Source organism: Poromitra crassiceps (genome assembly GCF_964638095.1).
Source record: "Poromitra crassiceps genome assembly, chromosome: 7".
Classification (NCBI taxonomy): domain Eukaryota; kingdom Metazoa; phylum Chordata; class Actinopteri; order Beryciformes; family Melamphaidae; genus Poromitra; species Poromitra crassiceps.
Window position 1 is genome coordinate 49999843 of NC_139628.1, and position 20027 is coordinate 50019869.

Here is a 20027-nt window from a genome sequence, read left to right on the forward strand (position 1 = left end):
GGACGTAATTGTCGGACTCGGTGTGTCAATGATGATTGACACAAATTAGGTCGTATTCTTTTTTTTTTCGTGCGTCAATTTCGGACGAAAAAACTGACTCTGTGTGCAAAGTCTTTTAATCATGACATCACAACTGTTAATTTAAAATGAGTTATTCCTCTAAATCTGGCTTCAGATGCCCCAAATCTTTCACTGGCGTAATTGGGGACCCCTGCTCTAGTCTATGCTTCAAAACAGGAGTCCACAAACCAATGGGGTCGTGACATGACACTGACTCTGTCCATATTTGTAGACAGTCTATGGTCACTCATGATGCAGAGCAGAAGCAGCCAAAACTCAACTCAGTGGAGTGGATGGATTCTAAGGTCTGGGACCCAGGCTAATTGCATAGCATACGGTTGACAAACAAAAAACAGTCTCGCTTGCCAGACTCTCTCCGTTTTGCACTGTACCAGGCCAGCACAGGAGAGAGTCTGGCTCCTCTTACTCTCACTCTGGTCTAGCGGGGGAAAAGGCTCCGTTATCTTTACAACCATCCACCGAAAGTACCAAGCAGACCTGCAGAAAGGGATTTCCCTTCTCTCCGACTGAAAAGGTCGGAGCCAATGGTAGGCAGAGCTTATCCCTGCAGCCTGCTTCCAGGCAGGCAGAGCTTATCCCTGCAGCCTGCTTCCAGGCAGGCAGAGCTTATCCCTGCAGCCTGCTTCCAGGCAGGCAGGCAGAGCTTATCCCTGCAGCCTGCTTCCAGGCAGTCAGAGCTTATCCCTGCAGCCTGCTTCCAGGCAGGCAGGCAGAGCTTATCCCTGCCGCCTGCTTCCAGGCAGCCTGCTTCCAGTCAGAGCTTATCCCTGCAGCCTGCTTCCAGGCAGGCAGGCAGAGCTTATCCCTGCAGCCTTCTTCCAGGCAGTCAGAGCTTATCCCTGCAGCCTGCTTCCAGGCAGGCAGGCAGAGCTTATCCCTGCAGCCTGCTTCCAGGCAGGCAGGCAGAGCTTATCCCTGCAGCCTGCTTCCAGGCAGGCAGTCAGAGCTTATCCCTGCAGCCTGCTTCCAGGCAGGCAGGCAGAGCTTATCCCTGCAGCCTGCTTCCAGGCAGTCAGCCCTCCATGTCACTGTGCCCAAATCAATATCGAGACTTCCCCCAACAGATGAGATAGGCCATTTGTACTGTTGGAACTACTTAATAGGCACAGGACCATAGGTGTTCATTATCTTCTGCCTATTTCCAGGACCATCTCGAGAACCGTTTGTCAGATCGACTTCAAACTCGGCGGGTGCCACGATAGATTGCAGTGCGGAATCATCCCTACCCTGCAGCCAATCAGAATCGAGTATTCACCCAGACCATGGTATAATATGGGATGGATCAGAGACTGAGCGTAGTGTCAACAGGTAGAGAGAGAGAGAGACGGGGAGAGAGAGTGGGAGGGATGGAGGGAGAGAGAGAGAGAGAGAGGGAGGGAGGGAGAGAGAGAGAGAGAGAGGGAGGGAGGGAGAGACAGGAAGAGGAAGTCAGTCAGTATTGTTTCTGGCTCCAATGAAAAACAAGTTATCAACACAGAGAGGAAGGGACACACACACACGCACGCACGCACACACACACACACACACACACACACACACACACACACACACACACACACACACACACACACACACACACACACACACACACACACACACACACACACACACACACACACACACACACACACACAGAGAGCCAGGCTTGTCCTACTCCCACCCATTGAGTCAGTTGTTGCTGCTGGACTGGTCAACACATGTACAGGTCTGTCTGTGTGTGTGTGTGTGTGTGTGTGTGTGTGTCTGTCTGTCTGTCTGTCTGTCTGTCTGTCTGTCTGTCTGTCTGTCTGTCTGTCTGCTTGTCTGTCTGTCTGTCTGTCTGTCTGTCTGTCTGCCTGTCTGTCTGTCTGTCTGTCTGTCTGTCTGTCTGTCTGTCTGCCTGCCTGTCTGCCTGCCTGCCTGTCTGTCTGTCTGTCTGTCTGTCTGTCTGTCTGTCTGTCTGCCTGCCTGTCTGTCTGTCTGTCTGTCTGTCTGCCTGTCTGTCTGCCTGCCTGTCTGTCTGTCTGTCTGTCTGCCTGCCTGTCTGTCTGCCTGTCTGTCTGTCTGTCTGTCTGTCTGCCTGCCTGTCTGTCTGCCTGCCTGTCTGTCTGTCTGTCTGTCTGCCTGCCTGTCTGTCTGCCTCTCCACCTAGGATAGTGTATAGGTTTGGCTGTAGATGATCTAGATTCTTTGGTTGTTAGGTAGTTCAGATTAAGGTTAGGGTAGGTCAGACTGTGTTTTCTTGTTCTGTGCTCTCTCTTCTCTTTCTCTTCTCTGCTCTCTCCTCCCTCTCTTCTCTTGCTATGCTGTTTTTTTTATAAGCTTCACAAGTTGTTCAATTCTGTTTATCGATAGTGCTTAGCTAGACCTAGCTAGACACATGTAAAGTCCTCTGAGACATGCTTGTGAATTAAGGCTATTAGACCCCTTGTGTGTAATAGTGATTACCGGTACGTATTTTCATGGACGGCGCCAAACTGGTGTCAGAAAGTGACAGCAAGCGGTTCAGCTGTCATATGAAAGATCTGGATGCCAGGATGCCAGGTTAGTTTACACAGACAGATACTCAGTGTCAGGATGCTCTAGGATCCAACTCAATGGCCAAAGTTATAGTAGCCGCCTGGCCGGACATCTTCATAAAAAACTCGGCACAGAAAGTTTGGAAACTTGTGTTTTTGGATGGTCATATATCTCTGCTCTAACTATATCCTCAGTATTTGTATCTGATCTTATATGAAAGCCTGTTCATTTCCCTTCACCACAAACTCTCATTGGATCATGCATTTGTGGATCACAATTGCTCGAGTGACATCACTGAGCAAATTGTGTGTCGCGCCAACTTTTGCCCTACATCACAATTGCTCGAGTGACCTCACTGATGACGTCATAACTGCTCGAGCGACAATACTTCCGTCACTTTTGTGACACAAATTGTGACCGATGGACACCGCCCACACACCGATTTAGTGAATTTTAACTAAGAAGATTCTGCATATATGAACATTTAAAATTGCTCCCCATAGAGACACTGCATGAAATAGGCCACGCCCATCACGGGGGAAAAGCTCTGTTCATTTCCACACACCAGCGTCATTTTCCTTGAATTAAACATAGCTAAAAGCTGTTGTTTGGTGGGCTGCGCAGACAACAAATTAAAGAAATCGCCAGTTAAAGTTTTTTTGTACTCCTGAGCAAAACAAGGAAGCCATTGAGATTCATGAACTCGCTTCACACTGAAGCCAATGCCACAGCACAGACTTACTTCCCTGGTCCTTTCCAGGGGCATGTCTAGCGGGTGGACAGGGGTGGCCCTGCAACACCCCTGAAATCTGATTGGCCACCCCAAAACCCTGAGTTATAACTGGCTGATGGCCGTGCTAGAGGCAGGACCATCAAGCCAGTTCATTAATTTTGTTCCAACACTACTACACTCCATGAAGGGTCACATGTGAAATATTCATTTCAATTTTGAGAGAGAGCGTCTGGATAGAGCTAAAAGCACTCACCTACAGTACCACCATGGAGACCTGGGTTCAGGGGCCCCTCCCCTTTCTCTTCATTGCATCCACATTTCCCTCATTTGCATCTTTTCCTTGCGTCTTAGTCGCTCCCACTGAGGAAACCATGTGACCATGTGCCTGAGACTCCGCCCACAAGCCAGCGTGTATCTGCGTCAACGCTGTGCGGCGTGGAGACATGCATTTCTCAGCCCCCCCCCCCCCCCCCCCCGAAGCTTGCATTTTGGGTCGTTCCGTTTGACTGACGGGTCATAGAAGCGTGGTTGGTGCAGGGAATTTAGGGCAATCTGGAGATTACCATAAATAGAGATTAAATTATTTTTAAGATCAATAAACACAGATCTAATATTTGACCGGAATTAATCCCATCTGTCCATTAATGAAATCATACAGGACACATGTCCGGGGAAAAAATAATTGTAGCGGAAATGCTGAGTCCACACATGCACACAGAGTTACAGCATGGACATATCAATGTGTTCAGTTTCATTATGAGAGAAAGAAAAGCTGTGTAGGAGTGATGGCTTGCTGCTTTCTGCTCCTCTCTGCAGCAGCGTCCCCTTTAAGATAGACACCCCCCCTCCCCTCCCCATCACACACACACACACACACACACACACACACACACACACACCCTCCCCCTCCTCTCTCCATCACATTGTTCCTCTCCGGCCGGCGTGGAGCTGACAGCTCCCCGTGAGGACACAGCGCTTTGTGTGGACAGAGAGAGAGGGACAGAGAGAGAGAGACGGACAGAGACATAGGCAGAGGGACGGACAGAAAGAGAGAGGGAAACAGAGAGAGAGAGAGAGGAGGGGGTGGTGATTGACAGCAATGCTATGAGGCACGCGCCACTGGACCGACTGGCACGAGCTCAGGTGAGTGACAGAGAGAGAGAGAGACAGACAGAGAGAGATTCATTTTGTCATTTACCTAAAGAGGTAAACGACTCTCTCTCTCTCTCTCTCTCTCTCTCTCCTTTGATATCAGACAACCCATAATGCTCGCTGATGCTCCCACTCCCATTGTCATGGCAACCGTATCATAAGTCTGAGATCAGGAGCGGAGGAGAGATCAAACAAAACCGTGCGATCTGATTGGTCGGAATCCATCCTGCTGAACATGTGTGGTTCCATCTGTCAATCAAAGGATGAGGGCGGAGTCTGTCTGTCTGTGTGACGCTCACTCACCCGGCGGTCTGTGTCCTACTTTCTCCTCTCGCTCGGCCGCTCTCTTTGTTTGACAGAAGCAGGAAGGAGTGATGAGACGGAGGTAGAGAAACATAGACGCCGCGAAGAAGAAGCATGGAGAGACACTTCCTGGTTACACCTAGTCAAAAAAAATTAAATAAAGGGTACACCTAGTCTGTTTTCACAGCCAATCAGAGTGCAGCATTCTCTGTATTGTCTCCCCAGCCAATCAGGGTGCAGCATTCTCTGTATTGTCTCTTCACAGCCAATCAGAGCAAAATATTATCTGTATTGTCTCTTCACAGCCAATCAGAGCAAAATATTATCTGTATTGTCTCTTCACAGCCAATCAGAGCACAGTATTGTTTGTATTGTTTATTTACAGCCAATCAGAGTGCAGTATCCTCTGTATTGTCTCTTCACAGCCAATCAGAGCACAATATTCTCTTTATAGAGTGTCAACGTCACGCCCTCTTCTGGGTTCAGCATGGCCTAAGAAATTTCGGGACATATGTCTCAAAATGTCAATTTTTTATTTTAATCATCAGTGGGTCAGTACATCAAAGGACGTGTTTCAGCGACCCAGTGTTAATTTGTCTGAGTGCCTGTCTCTCTGTGCAGGTAGCCGGTGCTGAGGTGAGACAGTGTGTGTGTGGTGGTTGCCATGGCACCCAGGCCATCGTCGGGGGAGCTGTGGGGGCTTCACCTTATGCCCCCCCGCATCCTGGTGGACTGCTGCCTGCCCAACGGTATGACCTCTGACCTCTACTGAGCTACTGACCTTTTAACGTTAGCAGAGACCTTTAATATAGATAGAGACACCCCCAACCTCCAGTTACTTCCTGTATCTGTGCCACCTACGTTTCCACCCAATGCCACACCCCCTTTACGGCCCGGCCACATCTACGCGTCGTTTGACGCGTGCTGACACTAACTGGGTTTCCATCCACCTCTGGATATTCGCATTTACCCAAAATGCGAATATAAACTTGAATGGAAACACCAGAAATTCGAATAAAGGTCGAAATATCGCATAAATGTTTTTACGCTTGGAGGGGGTGGATTTATCAGCGTATCGACAGTAGGAAGATGCAAACTTTTGCAATGGAAACAGATTTTGCGAATTAACGATGACTACCAGATGTGACTTCACTTCCGCTTTATGCTACTCCGGGGGGAAATGGTGGCGATTAGCACCAGGCAGTCTGAATGAAATTGAATGTAACGTTCCCAATTCTATGTATTAAATTCTAAAAAACGACCCTCAACATTTGGGAAGGCTAAGCCACACAACTAGTTCGTTATAATCTAACATCATGCTTTGAAGGCGACTTTACGACGATGACGATGACGGTGATGACTCAATCAAAGCAGGTCTCCGCTGATAGAGATCTCTTACAGGCACACAGGCACGTTACGCCTCCTCCTGACGAGAAGCGCCACCGACTGCTCAACCTGCCGACTCCCAAAACTCGCTAAACAAAACTGAATGGAAACATGCATAAATTCGCATTTTATTTTGCGGATTTTCACAAAATTCCCTTGAATTATGCGATACATTTGGATGGAAACCCAGTTAGTGCTGCCCATCCACTTTGTATTGAACATGCTGCTCGACGCCTTGCGAAGCATGATGCTGGGATACCAGACGATGCGTAGCAGGCTTGTGAAGCGACAGTGGGCAACAGAGGGGGCGGGGTGGAATTTGACAAAGTACAAAGCTAGCCAATTGAGCTCGTCCTAGGACCTATCCTACCCTTCCTGTCCTCTTCCACTTCCTCTCTACCACCAATTTTCAAAGAAGCAAAGTAAATCTAGCAGCAGCTAGCTTGGGAGCTAGCTGCTGCTTCCGGATTTCCACGCCCACCAAGCGTCGAGCGTCAATACTGCCAAGCGTCAGCCCGCGTCAAACGACGCGTAGATGTGGCCGGGGCCGTTAGGAGACCTAGCAGCAGGTCCTGAGTCTATTGGAGTCAATGGGAGAAGTGAACGTGATCTCAGATTATGACAGATTCTTTCGCCCGTCATCGTCATCAAAGTAAATATTCTGCCCATTTTCCGCAAGCCACATATCTTCTGAACATCCTGACACTAAAATGGTATTTTTCAGACAGACAGATCAGGAGAAAATTAACTTTGTTTAAGACCTGTCTTTGTCTCAACAACACACTCCCGGGAGATTTGGCAACAGGAGCTCATGTTAGCAGGTAGTGATTAGCTAAAGCCAGAGCTGATGTCCGTCAATTATTGTGCCTGTTGACGAGCGATTTAAACAGAGCGACAGAGCGAAGGGTTGAATCAAGCGACAGAGAGAAAAATAAATATCTCTGTGTGAACACAGCTTAAGAAGTTGCGACATCTCCATTCACTCCAATGGACCAGTTTTTTACTCTCAAGAGTTCCAGGAAGTAAGGTCCTGGATTAAGCAGCACTGTCGAGTTGCAGCAAAATGGACAGTTTGTGTTGTATTTAGATTTTTTTTTTTCTTGAATCAAATTGGACATTATCAGCTTTATTTTAGCATGCAAAAGTAGCGCGAGACCCATTCCTGGCTGTTCATTGGCTAATGAGTGTTGCATTTTGGTCCTCTGCTGACGCCACTCTCTCTGTAGAGGACACTAGCTAAAGCTACATGTGAAGTCTGTTGATGTAGTAATAGCCCCATTTGTTCCCTCGCCCATTGCCAATTGAATGTCTCTGGGACTTGGCCACATACAGTTAGCATCCGTGGTGTGAGGTACCAAGCGGGTAAAACGGTTCCTTACCCATTTCTGATGTTGTATCGCAGACCTGCCCATCACACCGCATATGTGACAGCAGAACCTCCATGCTCCCCCCGTACGGCCGTACCTCATGAAGAATTACCTGGAAAAAGCAGAGGCACGCTGCAGAACCGAACGCCGCTGTGTTTCTGGCTTGGTTTTGTTTGTTTCTGGCATCGTCTGACGTAAATAGATCAATTCAGATTCGGGTTGTACCTGGGCTGCAAACTCATTTAAATCATGCAAATCAAAGTGGTTTCTGACAAGAATAATGTTTGTTAGTGAGAGAGGCTGTGTTCCCCCTGCTGTGTCTAATTTGATACACACATTTTCAACACGGTTTTACTAAAAAAACAAGTTATGAAATTATGAAATTTCACATTGCATCAACCCAGTAACTATTCCTATTGATGATTCAGTAACAATTTGAATGTATTTCTTACCTTAACCTTTTCAAAATTGTCAAAGTTCTCCTTTCAAAACCACCTGTTTCTCGTGGCTTGGGGGTGGCCATCTTGGAAGTGTCACCTGAAGGCCCTCTGGTGCGTGCATTACTGCCCCCTGGTGGATTATCCGCGCCCTGCATGTATCTGATTGTATAGAGCAGGGGTGGGCAACTGTTTTTCATGGGGGGCCACATGAGAAACCCAGATTGTTGCCGGGGGCCGAACAAATATTGTCACGCCGTAACCCATGGATGGGCAACTTTGATGATAGAGAGGGCCACAAAAAAATGTCCTCGCTACCAGTTTTTGCTGAGGGCTGAACGGCGCCAGCGCGAAACATTTTGGGCATTTGAAGCCAGGTTTAGAGGAATAACTCATTTTAAATTAACAGTTGTGATGTCATTATTCAGTCTTAACCACCAATATTTGATCCTTTTCTCACGCACTCCTATGTCACCACCTGCTCTCCCTGCAGGGCTTGAAATTAACTTTTTTCACCACCTGCCAATATGGCCGCTAGATTTTAAAGTTACCAGCCAATTCGAATTTCCACTAGCCGAAATGTTTTTCTTGAAATAAACCAGAATATGAGTGGGTTATTTTAAGCTTAAGTATCAGTAAGTGGCCCGGGATTCTCAAAGCCTGTGTTGAGGGTCACACAAGAACAAAAATGTACTCTTGAAGCTAAATAAATCCAAAACCAACAAGTTAATTATTTAAATTTCTACTTCAATGTAGAACAGTCATTTCTTACACATGAGATTACTTTTAGCCTTTTAGTCATAAATATTATTGAAATATATTCCATATTCCAGACTGAAATGCTATAACAGAAGAGTATTGGCCAGAATGACATGAACATTTGAACACTTATTCAGCGGGTATCTTGCATGTTGCGTTCAGGTGCACTGTAAAAAAAAAAAAAAAAAAAAAATTTTTTTTTTTTTTTTTTTTTTGCAATACCATCGCGGGCCACACAGGGGGCGCCGGCGGGCCGCATACGGCCCGCGGGCCGTATGTTGCCCATGTATGGTATAGAGGGTATGCATGTGATGTCACAGAGGCAGAAGTCACTGTGGGGTCACGCCCACTGAGTCACAGCAAGACTGAGCTTGAATGCAGTAATCAGCCTAGATAACTGACACCTGCTGCTCAGGGAGGAATTTGACACTCATTTTGACACTCGTTCCCGATTGAGGGGGCGTGTTCCAGTGGGTGTGCACTGTGCATACCCTCTATACATCAGGTTTTTCAAGAAAATAAATATCACACTGATGGTGTAGAGAGCTCTAAAACTCATGTATCAAATATGATATTGTAGCGTATCCGTGATACGCCAAAGAACGGAGAGTTGTAGTTGGTACAGGTTCTTTATTCACAGGCTTCTTTAGCTCCTCGCAGCTAGCTTCACAACGCTAGCTCTAGACACAACAACCGGTCTGCTCGCCCGCATGGCACTGACTCGCTTCCGCCCCGGCCGCTGGTCACATATATCCCCTTCCCCCTAGGAACACACCCACACACATCAGTTCCTAGCTGCGATCCAGACACTTAGGTTGCACATCACATTACAGGTAATACCTGGATTACCCAAACACGTTACATACTCCTCACCCAACATTAGCTCGACGCCCACGTCGACACCCACAACCCACACATATCCCCCTGTACCAAAACACACCAACACAACATTTTTCCCATCACCACATCAAATTATAATTCCCCAACAACCAGTCTTTTCTTTTCAGCACCCCCGTCATAATGTCCAGTTTTTCATTAGGTACTCCGTAATGTCTAGTTTTCCATTAGGTACCCCCATAATGTCTAGTTTCCCATTAGGCACTCCATAATGTCTAGTTTTCATTATTTCCTTCTTTTTCACACATTCATTTAAATTCAACACAATAGCCCATTCAACAATAACCCCCACATCTCAATTAAACACAAGCCCCCACATTTTCCTTAACTTTTCTTTTCCCAGCAACTTCTTAATTTTTCATTTAAACCCCATTTCCATCCCCCCTTTTACAGCTTCTGTCCCCCCTGAAGCACGCTAGTCCCGCTCAACCCCCAGTGGGGTTAATCCTCTGCAGTGTAAGTCAGCACGGTCCCCCCTCTGTGCCCCACAGTCCTCACACGCATCGCAGTATCTTCGCACATCCTCCTTTTGTTTGCCCCAGTAGAAATGTCCACGGATGCGGGTGAGTGTCTCTTCGGGCCCAAAATGACTGGAACCAGGGCCCTTGTGTGCCCCCTTAAGCGCCAACTCTCGCAGGTAACCGGGTACAACCGCCTGCCTCCCTTTTACCCCGTGCTCTGTTCTCTCCAACAGCCCGTCTTCATCCAGCCGCAGGTCGGAAAACATGTTCCACAGCCCTTTCGTGGCACCGGAAAACATGTGAGTCTCCTTCACAGGGGGCCGGCGTCCGGCCGCCACCCACGCAAGCACCGGACCGATCTCCGCGTCCTCCGCCTGCCTGCGTTTCCACTCACTCACGTCGACATCCTTGATGGTCGCTCTGTCGTCCTCCAGATCCACATCTGGACAGTCCTCCTCGTCTTCCTCCACCTCCTGCACTCGGTCGTCCTCCCGCCCCCCTTCCCCAGGGGACGGCGTGTTCAGGACAGCAGGGGGAACACAACCGGCCTCGCTCTCCACCTCGGCTTTCCGCACAGCAACCGTGGGGGGCGCAGTGCAGTTTCTGGCTAAGTGCCCAGGCGAACGGCAAGTCCAGCAGAGTCTCACCTGTCCGCCGCCTGCACGTCTCTCTTCTCCCGCTGCCCTCCGGTCCCCGACAGCCTTTTGACACTCTCTAGCCAGGTGTCCAATCTCGCCGCATGCCCAGCAGGCTCCCTGCTGACCATGTCGTTGTCCCGCATACCCGGTCCGTCTCCCGGGACCGCTTCTGCACCACCTCGCCACGTGGCCCGGCTCTCCACATGTCCAACACAGTCTCTTTTGCGGCTCCGCGTGGGGCCCGTGCTCAACTGTGACGCGGTATACAGTGATGTTATTGACGTTTGGTTGCTCCCCTGGAGCGGTGGGAGGGTGACCCATCTGGACTACCGGCCCCCCTGCAAACGTCAGTGTGCTCTTCCCTAGGTCTACTGTGCATTGGTTTAGCGTCAAGTAGTCCTCCCCCAAGATACAGGGCCCCGCCATCTCTACTACCCATACCGGAAAGTTCACTGTCTGTCCCCCCACAGTTATCATCACGGACCCCCTTCCCCTCATCGGCATCAACTCACCGGATACTGTCCTCAGCAGCTGGTCCGCTGGCTGCTCCAGAAGCGCTCCCTCTGGCATCATGTTGTAGTTCACCAGCGTTGCCGTACACCCCGTGTCCACCAGGGCGACACAGGGCTTCCCTTGCAGGCGGACCTGAACATGGCAGCCGTTCATCGTGTGCGGCCCGTTCTGCATGTTGACAGCGCCGGCGATGTCGTCTGCTTCGGGGGAAGGCGACGCCCCACCTCCCCGTCTGTACCGCTGGGCCCCCTCCAACGGTGACGTGGCCATAGGGAATATGACGTAGGGGGCCCGTCTCGCCCCTCTTAGACGGGCCCCGCGCCGTTTCCCTGGTTCCACGCTCCTCCGCGGCACTCTCTGGCCCGATGCCCGGGGCGTCCACAGGTCCAGCAGCGCATGGCCCCGGGCCCCCTGGCCCCGGTATTGTCTCGTGGGGTGGGCTGCAGGGTCGCGCTTCGGAGCAGTTGTTCTGTTAACTGGCGCACCGACTCAGATAGCTCTTTCACCATGTTGCCTTGCTCTTTCACCATGTTGCCTTGCTCTGCCAAGGCCGTCTTCCACGCTGGCTCTTCTTGTAGCTGGCTCTCCGCTGCCATTCTCACCACTGGGGCGGCCTCCATTATGCCGCTGCTCTTATCCCAGCCTTCTACTGTCTCTATCTCCAGCGCCAACTCCAGCGCTGCTCCCAGTGTTTTTGGATGTCCCAGCGTTACCTTCTGGCTTAGACCCCGTGGCTCGATGGCCTGGACAAAGTAGCTTAGGGCTAACCCATCCAGCGCCTCCGTCGGTAGCTGGCTGTATGCGCGCCGGCTGAGAGTCTCAATGTCTGTTGCCAGTGCACGCAGCGACTCACCCTGCCGTCTGCGTCTGTTACACAGTTCCGCGGCTACGATGGCCTGCTCTTCACATCGTCCGAAGCGTCTCCGCAGGGCCCCCATCACCACATCCAAGTCCTTTGTATCCGCTATTGCCGACACGCACGCCGTAGCCTCGCCCTCGAGGGACATCACGAGATGGCTGGCTCTCTCCCTTCTCGTCCAGCCATTCCATTCTGCAGCCTCCTCAAACTGCTTGCAGTATGCCTCCCACTCGCCTTTACCGTTGTATTTCGGGACGAGCACGTCCTTCCTGGTTCTGCGGGCGCCATCCCCCGCCGTCGCGTGCCGTGCTTCAGCCTCGTCACTCCCCGCCTGTCTGCCAGCGGGGCCCGGCTCGGCTCGGCTCTCCTCCCGCCCGAGGTTCTCCCTCATCAGTCTGTATTCCTCCTTCATCCGTCTGTATTCCCCCCTATTCTCCGGATACACCGAGGCTTCAGACTCTTCCACCTCCCTTTTCATCTTTAGCCGCTCCATTCCGCACTTTCTCCGTCGTTCCTCCTCACTCTCTCTCCTCTCCCGGCCGAATCAGAGGCGTTACCGCTTTACTGTCTGACACCAATGTAGCGTATCCGTGATACGCCAAAGAACGGAGAGTTGTAGTTGGTACAGGTTCTTTATTCACAGGCTTCTTTAGCTCCTCGCAGCTAGCTTCACAACGCTAGCTCTAGACACAACAACCGGTCTGCTCGCCCGCATGGCACTGACTCGCTTCCGCCCCGGCCGCTGGTCACATATATCCCCTTCCCCCTAGGAACACACCCACACACATCAGTTCCTAGCTGCGATCCAGACACTTAGGTTGCACATCACATTACAGGTAATACCTGGATTACCCAAACACGTTACAATATGTTTGGAGTTATAGGGCAAGGGGCTCGAGCGCCACGGCAAAGAGGGCAATACAGATGTTTTTGATAGAGCTGCAGGACAACTGCACAGATCTGCCGCACATCTGCCTGCAAGGCACATAATCAACTCCTAATATTAATGTAGGCTAACAGTGGAGACTCGAAATGTGCATAATTTCCCAAAAAATTTGGTCAATTTTCTGAAGATTCGGTTAAAATTTGTGATACCTTTGGATGGAAATCCAACCTGTGTTCCTGTATGCGTGCGTGTGTGTGTGTGTGTGTGTGTGTGTGTGTGTGTGTGTGTGTGTGTGTGTGTGTGTGTGTGTGTGCGTGCGTGCGTGCGTGCGTGCGTGTGTGCGTGTGTGTGCGCGCGCGTGCGTGTTGCAGGCATGATGGTGAGTCTGGAGTGTCTGAGAGAAACTCCTCTGCTCAGCATCAAGCAGCAGCTCTTCACTGAAGCCCGCAAGTACCCACTCTACCACCTGCTGCAGGTACACATGCACACACACACACACACACACACACACACACACACACGCACACACACACACACACACACACACACACACACACACACACACACACACACACACACACACACACTGAGACACGCACGCACCCCCCCCACACACACACACACATGCGCGCACACACTGAGTACACACAGCAGCTGTTCATTGAAGTACCACCTGCTGCAGGTAAATTGTAGAAATTGTGAATGGCAAGCAAGCTAACGTTATCTAACATTAGCCACAATATCACAATATTTGTCACAGTCATTTTGTGCGTCACTTTTGGCTCCAACCAGCCGTTTATCATGGTGCAGGCTCTACAGTACAGTACAGTGGTATTAGCTCTTCTGCAGTCAGACACAGTTTCATGGTAAAAAGCTAACACAACAAGCTACAAGCTAAGTCCCAAGCTATAGTCCCTCCACAGCACGGCCAATGTTCACAATAGTTTTCGCCCGTCACCTTCCCTGTGGTTGATCTGGCTGGTAAATCAGCTATCTATTCTAGCTAGATAGCAATTTGTCTATGTTAGCAAGCAAGATAACTTTATCTAACATATATGAGCTATGAACGTGAACTAGTTAATTTTAATCTGCATGAGCTGAACTTTGAGCTAGCTCTTGTGAAGTGTGAGCTTAGTTGCACAACACTGCTAACATTAGCCAACTAAAACAAGTGGTCAATGTCAGATAACGTTAGCTTGCTTGATAGTCTCGCTTGCCAGACTGTCTGTTCCTGAGGATACGATACGATCAGCCCAGGTACAGCAGCAACCACTGAGGTAAACGATCAGGGACGGAGATAATGATAATCTTCTTCTTCTTTTTTGTGTTTCATGGCATCCTCAATGAGAGAATCCCCCCAAAATAATTGTTGGTTAAAACTAAATCTGTTAAGGACAACAACAACTGGGGGGATGTAACTCAGATCTCTGGTTTAAATAATAACTCAAAGCACTCAAACCATCTTCATGTGGTATACATGTACTGGGGTATAAACTTGATACCTAGTGCAAAGATGCATAGTGCAAAGTAATATCAGTGGAGGCAATATTGCAATTTTACAGCTTTCTCAATTTATTTCCTTTACTTGAAGTTTGCAACCCCCCCCCCCCCCCCCCCCCGGCGTTTCTTTCTGATTCTAAATATAGCTGAATCGCTTGGTTTGACCAAGTATAACTCTTTTTATAAGCATTTTAAGAACATATATGGATAAATTAATGGGGAATGATATCTCTTGGGTCCTATGCCGAACCCTCTATTATTGTTATTGTTACCTGTGTTCTGCGGTGCGATTGGACGGCGTTCACTCTGCTGTCTGATTTGCCAGGAGGAGTCGTGTTACATCTTTGTGGGCGTGACCCAGGAGGCGGAGAGGGAGGAGTTTTACGACGAGACGCGGCGGCTGTGCGACCTTCGCCTCTTCCACCCCATCCTCAAGGTCATCGAGCCGCTCGGCAACCGAGAGGAGAAGATACTCAACAGAGAGATAGGTGACACACACACACACTGAGACACACACTGAGACACACACACACACACACACACACACACACACACACACACACACACACACTGTGGCTACATCCACGCTAATACGTTTTCATTTTAAAGGTACAGGGCGGACAAACCCCGTCTTTATATGCCACAATGCACCAATACATACACATATTAGGGTTGGCACGATGGACGATGGCATCGACCATCGTGATGGGCCGACCCCCCATCGACCTCTGAGCCTTCTACATCGGATGATCGTAATGAATTATCTGTTCGAATTAAAATTGTGCCGTTTTAATAATAAAAGAGGCCAAGTCCACTTACCGTGACGCGCGGGGGATGCGCCGGCGGCATTAAACAAGCGCACCCAGTTCAGTTCAGGGAAGCCTCCCCTTCCCCTCCTCCTCCCCCTCCTCTCCACTGCTTCTCTGAACTGGGTGCGCTTGTTTAATGTCGCCGGGGCGTTCCCCACGCGTGAGAAGTAGGCTGTGTTGTTGTGAAAACTTTTTAAGACAAAGAAGAAACTTCACGTTCTTTCCTGTTTTCAACCCAAAGTGAGTACAAGTCTTCAACTGTGAATTTAAAGCCCCATTCAGCAACTTTTCCAAGTTTTGCTATTGGGGAAACTGCGCCCTCTGTGTGCAATAGTATCGATATCGATATCGCCGTTCAAAGTCAACAAAACACAGCGGCAGAAAGCTCTATGTACATGTTGTGACATCGGGTACTCACCACGTGATGAAATATTAAACCATAGTTACGTGAAACGTCATTTTCGTAGCAAATCCGCACCAAGTTACTTCCTTGTTTTCATGAAGACAGCGCTTCCGCTGTACAGCGCATGCGGGCATCTTGCCTCCGGGACGCTGGCACAAAAGTGCTTAGTCCCTGGAGAGGCCTTTGGAGGGCGTTGTGTGACCAATAGAGGTGACATTCTCCCTGTTACAAGTCACTGTACCATCTTCAATGACTAAAAAGCTGTTATATTAAGGTGAAAATGTTACTGATTGGGGCTTTAACTCGCCTGTTTCCAAAGTGAAAGTTGGAGTCGCTCCATAGATACAGCAGCTGCGTTTCTCTAGCTAGCCATTTCTCCTAAACTCTCTCTCATTACATTAGGTTCAAAAGCCCACGCGAATCTTACGTTATATCAGCCATTAATTCAGTCAGTTTTCTGCCAGCTAGTTAAATTCAACCCACACACGTTGTTGGTGAGGATCTGTAACGTTAACGTTATTTGTTTCGCGCCGTTCAAATTGCTGGTAGTGACAGCCACTGCCCACTTCAGTCGCCTGGCTCTGTGCTGTAGCACAGGGCAGAGGCTAATAGCCTATCCAAGCCCGCTGGTATCAAGAGCTCAGCTGTCCTGTTGTTAACGTGAATGCATTGCAGCGGCTAGCCAAATGGCATTACAGCAACGCAGCGACTTAATAAATAATGAATTATTCCCCCAACCCCCACCCCCACCTGTCAATGACGATGCCATCGTCCAAAACGATGTTTCCACTGTAAAACAATCACGATGGATATTTTGATGACATCGCACAACCCCAACACATATACACACACACACACACACACACACACACACACACACACACACACACACACACGCGCGCGCGCGCTTAGAGGCACTGTGAAATTTGTCCTCCACATTTTTCCCATCCTGGCTCATGGTCGGGCCAGGAGCGGTTGGCAGCTGCAGTGAAGCCTCCGGAGACCAACTTCTTCCAACCGCCGCTGGTCAGACGACCATCCCTCTTCTGCATGTTTTTAGTGGGGGTCCATATTGATGTTATATGGAGGAACCCCAGGGGAGCACGGGGAGAACATGCAAACTCCACAAAGAAAGGCCCTGTTCACGAGATAGCCCACCTGGCCACCAGGCACCAAAGACATGGGGGGACATAGCCCCAATAATTCAATATTATTGTTTATTGTCTTTCAGTGGGATCATATCCAGATGATATGAATGTATTTTAATATTGTGACACATTTCTTTCTGCTTTCTAAATTGATGATGACAATTGATGTGTGTGTGTGTGTGTGTGTGTGTGTGTGTGTGTGTGTGTGTGTGTGTGTGTGTGTGTGTGTGTGTGTGTGTGTGTGTGTGTGTGTGTGTGTGTCAGGTTTCGCCATCGGCATGCCGGTGTGTGAGTTCGAGCTGCTGAAGGACCCGGAGGTGCAGGACTTCCGACGGTCCATACTGAGCGTGTGCAGAGAGGCCATGGAGGAGCGAGAGGGGGGCGGAGCCCACAGCCAGGCGCTCTACGTGTACCCTCCTAACGTGGAGTCCAGCCCCCAGCTACCACAACACATATACAGCAAGCTGGACAAAGGTACGTCTGTGATTAGCCCCCATGTTGGCCGCCAATATGTAGCCTGTACAGCATTTATGAAATTATGAATTATGCCGAGGTATGAAATATTAATGATCCAAATTAATATCAAAGTGAAACATCGGTTTTTCATGCAGAAAACACAATTTTGGGCCCCACCTACTTTAGAAAAAGAAGGAAAAATTACCTCTGCTTATTTCATAAATAAAATATATATCAAACATGGAGTCCAGCCCTCTGCTACTGTACCACAACACATCTACAACAAGCTGCACAAAGGTACAAGCACTGCAAGTACTACTGCTACTACATACTTAGACACTGCAGGAGTAGCACTAGCAGTCGTAGTACTGTCACGGGCCAAAAAATAACAATAATATCTACCACACATGATCTGGAGGGATCGAACAAAGACGATGGGATTCAAGCAAGACGGCCCAACTTCAACTCACTTTCTGTCATTTTGTCACGTGGGTTTTGCCCATGGTTTTCCACGGACACGCCCACTTAGGAGACTTTCGGCAGGTCTGAGTCAATGGTTGACCACGCCCATTTAGGAGACTTGCTGCTACCATTTGTTAGAATTGGCGGAGCCTGCGGTGACCCATCAATAGTAATATAGGAAACAGTGAATAGTTGTTTTTCAGTGACTCACTCTCTCTCTCTCCATCTCTCTGTAGGGCGGTTGATAGTCACTATCTGGGTGATTGTGTCTCCTTCCAACTCCAAACAGAAATACACACTCAAGGTGAGTGTGTGTGTGTGTGTGTGTGTGTGTGTGTGTGTGTGTGTGTGTGTGTGTGTGTGTCCGTGCACGCGCACGCGTGCGCAGGACAGGAGCACATTTTAACTTCAGGATGTGTGTGTGTGTGTGTGTGTGTGTGTGTGTGTGTGTGTGTAGGTCACTCACGACAGCCTACCTGAGCAGCTGATAGCAGAGTCCATCAGGAAGAAGAGCCGATCGATGCACCTCTCCCCTCAGCAGCTCCGCCTCTGTGTCCAGGAATACCAGGGCCAGTACATACTGAAGGTACTCTGTCTGTCTGTCTGTCTGTCTGTGGTGGTTGTCACTGTCGTTATTACTCATCAGTGCACTTGACAACAGCGCTGTTTATTGATGCTGATTGGCTAAGCGTTAGTCCGCTGATTGGCTAAATGTTTTGTCAACTGAGGAAATGGCTGGTTCATGTCATTATGTCAGACGAGAAGCGGCCAAAACTCAACTCATCAGACATGTGTCTGTCTGCCTCTCCAGGTGTGTGGCTGTGATGAGTACCTGTTGGAAAAGTATCCTCTCAGTCAGTATAAGGTACGGCGCTTTCTTCACTCTGAAGATCTACTTCACTTTACTGCACTTTACTGCTGAGCTGCTGAAAACACCCTGTCTGTCTCTCTCATACCTGTCTGCTTCTATCTGCCCGTATGTCTCTCCATCCATCTTTGTCTACACCTGTCTGTCTCTCGGTCTCTCTCTCTACCTGTCTCTCTCTCTCTCTACCTGTCCTTCTCTCTGTAGTATATCCGCTCCTGTATAACCGTGGGTCGTCTTCCTCACCTGATGTTGGTTTCTAAAGACAGTCTGTACTCCCAGCTTCCCGCTTCCGGCTTCGTCACGCCATCCTATAGGTACGCCAGCCAATCAGCGTCCTGGATACATCGACCAATCAGCATCCTGTATAGATGTGCATAGGCCAGGGGTGGCCGAACGTTTTAGTCAGAGGACCCCCCAGCCCTCGCCCTGTAGCTAATAAGCTGTATGTGTTATTCATGTTCCAGTCGGAGGACCCCCCAGCCCTCGCCCTGTAGCTAATAAGCTGTGTGTTATTCATGTTCCAGTCAGAGGACCCTCCAGCCCTCGCCCTGTAGCTAATAAGCTGTGTGTTATTCATGTTCCAGTCAGAGGACCCTCCAGCCCTCGCCCTGTAGCTAATAAGCTGTATGTGTTATTCATGTTCCAGTCGGACGACCCCCCAGCCCTCGCCCTGTAGCTAATAAGCTGTGTGTTATTCACGTTCCAGTCAGAGGACCCCCCAGCCCTCGCCCTGTAGCTAATAAGCTGTGTGTTATTCACGTTCCAGTCAGAGGACCCCCCAGCCCTTGCCCTGTAGCTAATAAGCTGTGTGTTATTCACGTTCCAGTCAGAGGACCCTCCAGCCCTCGCCCTGTAGCTAATAAGCTGTATGTGTTATTCATGTTCCAGTCAGAGGTCCCCTCAGCCCTCGCCCTGTAGCTAATAAGCTGTGTGTTATTCACGTTCCAGTCAGAGGACCCCCCAGCCCTCGCCCTGTAGCTAATAAGCTGTATGTGTTATTCATGTTCCAGTCGGAGGTCCCCCCAGCCCTCGCCCTGTAGCTAATAAGCTGTATGTGTTATTCATGTTCCAGTCAGAGGACCCTCCAGCCCTCGCCCTGTAGCTAATAAGCTGTATGTGTTATTCATGTTCCAGTCGGAGGTCCCTCCAGCCCTCGCCCTGTAGCTAATAAGCTGTGTGTGTTATTCATGTTCCAGTCAGAGGACCCCCCAGCCCTCGCCCTGTAGCTAATAAGCTGTGTGTGTTATTCATGTTCCAGTCGGAGGTCCCCCCAGCCCTCGCCCTGTAGCTAATAAGCTGTATGTGTTATTCATGTTCCAGTCAGAGGACCCTCCAGCCCTCGCCCTGTAGCTAATAAGCTGTATGTGTTATTCACGTTCCAGTCGGAGGTCCCTCCAGCCCTCGCCCTGT

General features: G+C 49.5%; 1 protein-coding gene across 1 annotated transcript in view; it reads left to right on the forward strand.

Annotated features, from left to right (window-relative positions):
• Positions 1 to 5432: 5432 nt before the first annotated feature.
• Positions 5433 to 20027, forward strand: part of LOC310779097 (phosphatidylinositol 4,5-bisphosphate 3-kinase catalytic subunit alpha isoform) — a gene marked incomplete at both ends in the record, with an annotated part of 38385 nt that continues 23790 nt past the window's right edge. Inside the window, 8 exons of the mRNA XM_083639595.1 lie at positions 5433 to 5517; positions 13343 to 13446; positions 14797 to 14959; positions 17096 to 17305; positions 17986 to 18053; positions 18207 to 18335; positions 18561 to 18614; positions 18822 to 18931. Coding sequence (XP_083495721.1) covers positions 5433 to 5517; positions 13343 to 13446; positions 14797 to 14959; positions 17096 to 17305; positions 17986 to 18053; positions 18207 to 18335; positions 18561 to 18614; positions 18822 to 18931 — 923 coding nt within the window. The remainder of the gene's footprint in view (positions 5518 to 13342; positions 13447 to 14796; positions 14960 to 17095; positions 17306 to 17985; positions 18054 to 18206; positions 18336 to 18560; positions 18615 to 18821; positions 18932 to 20027) is intronic.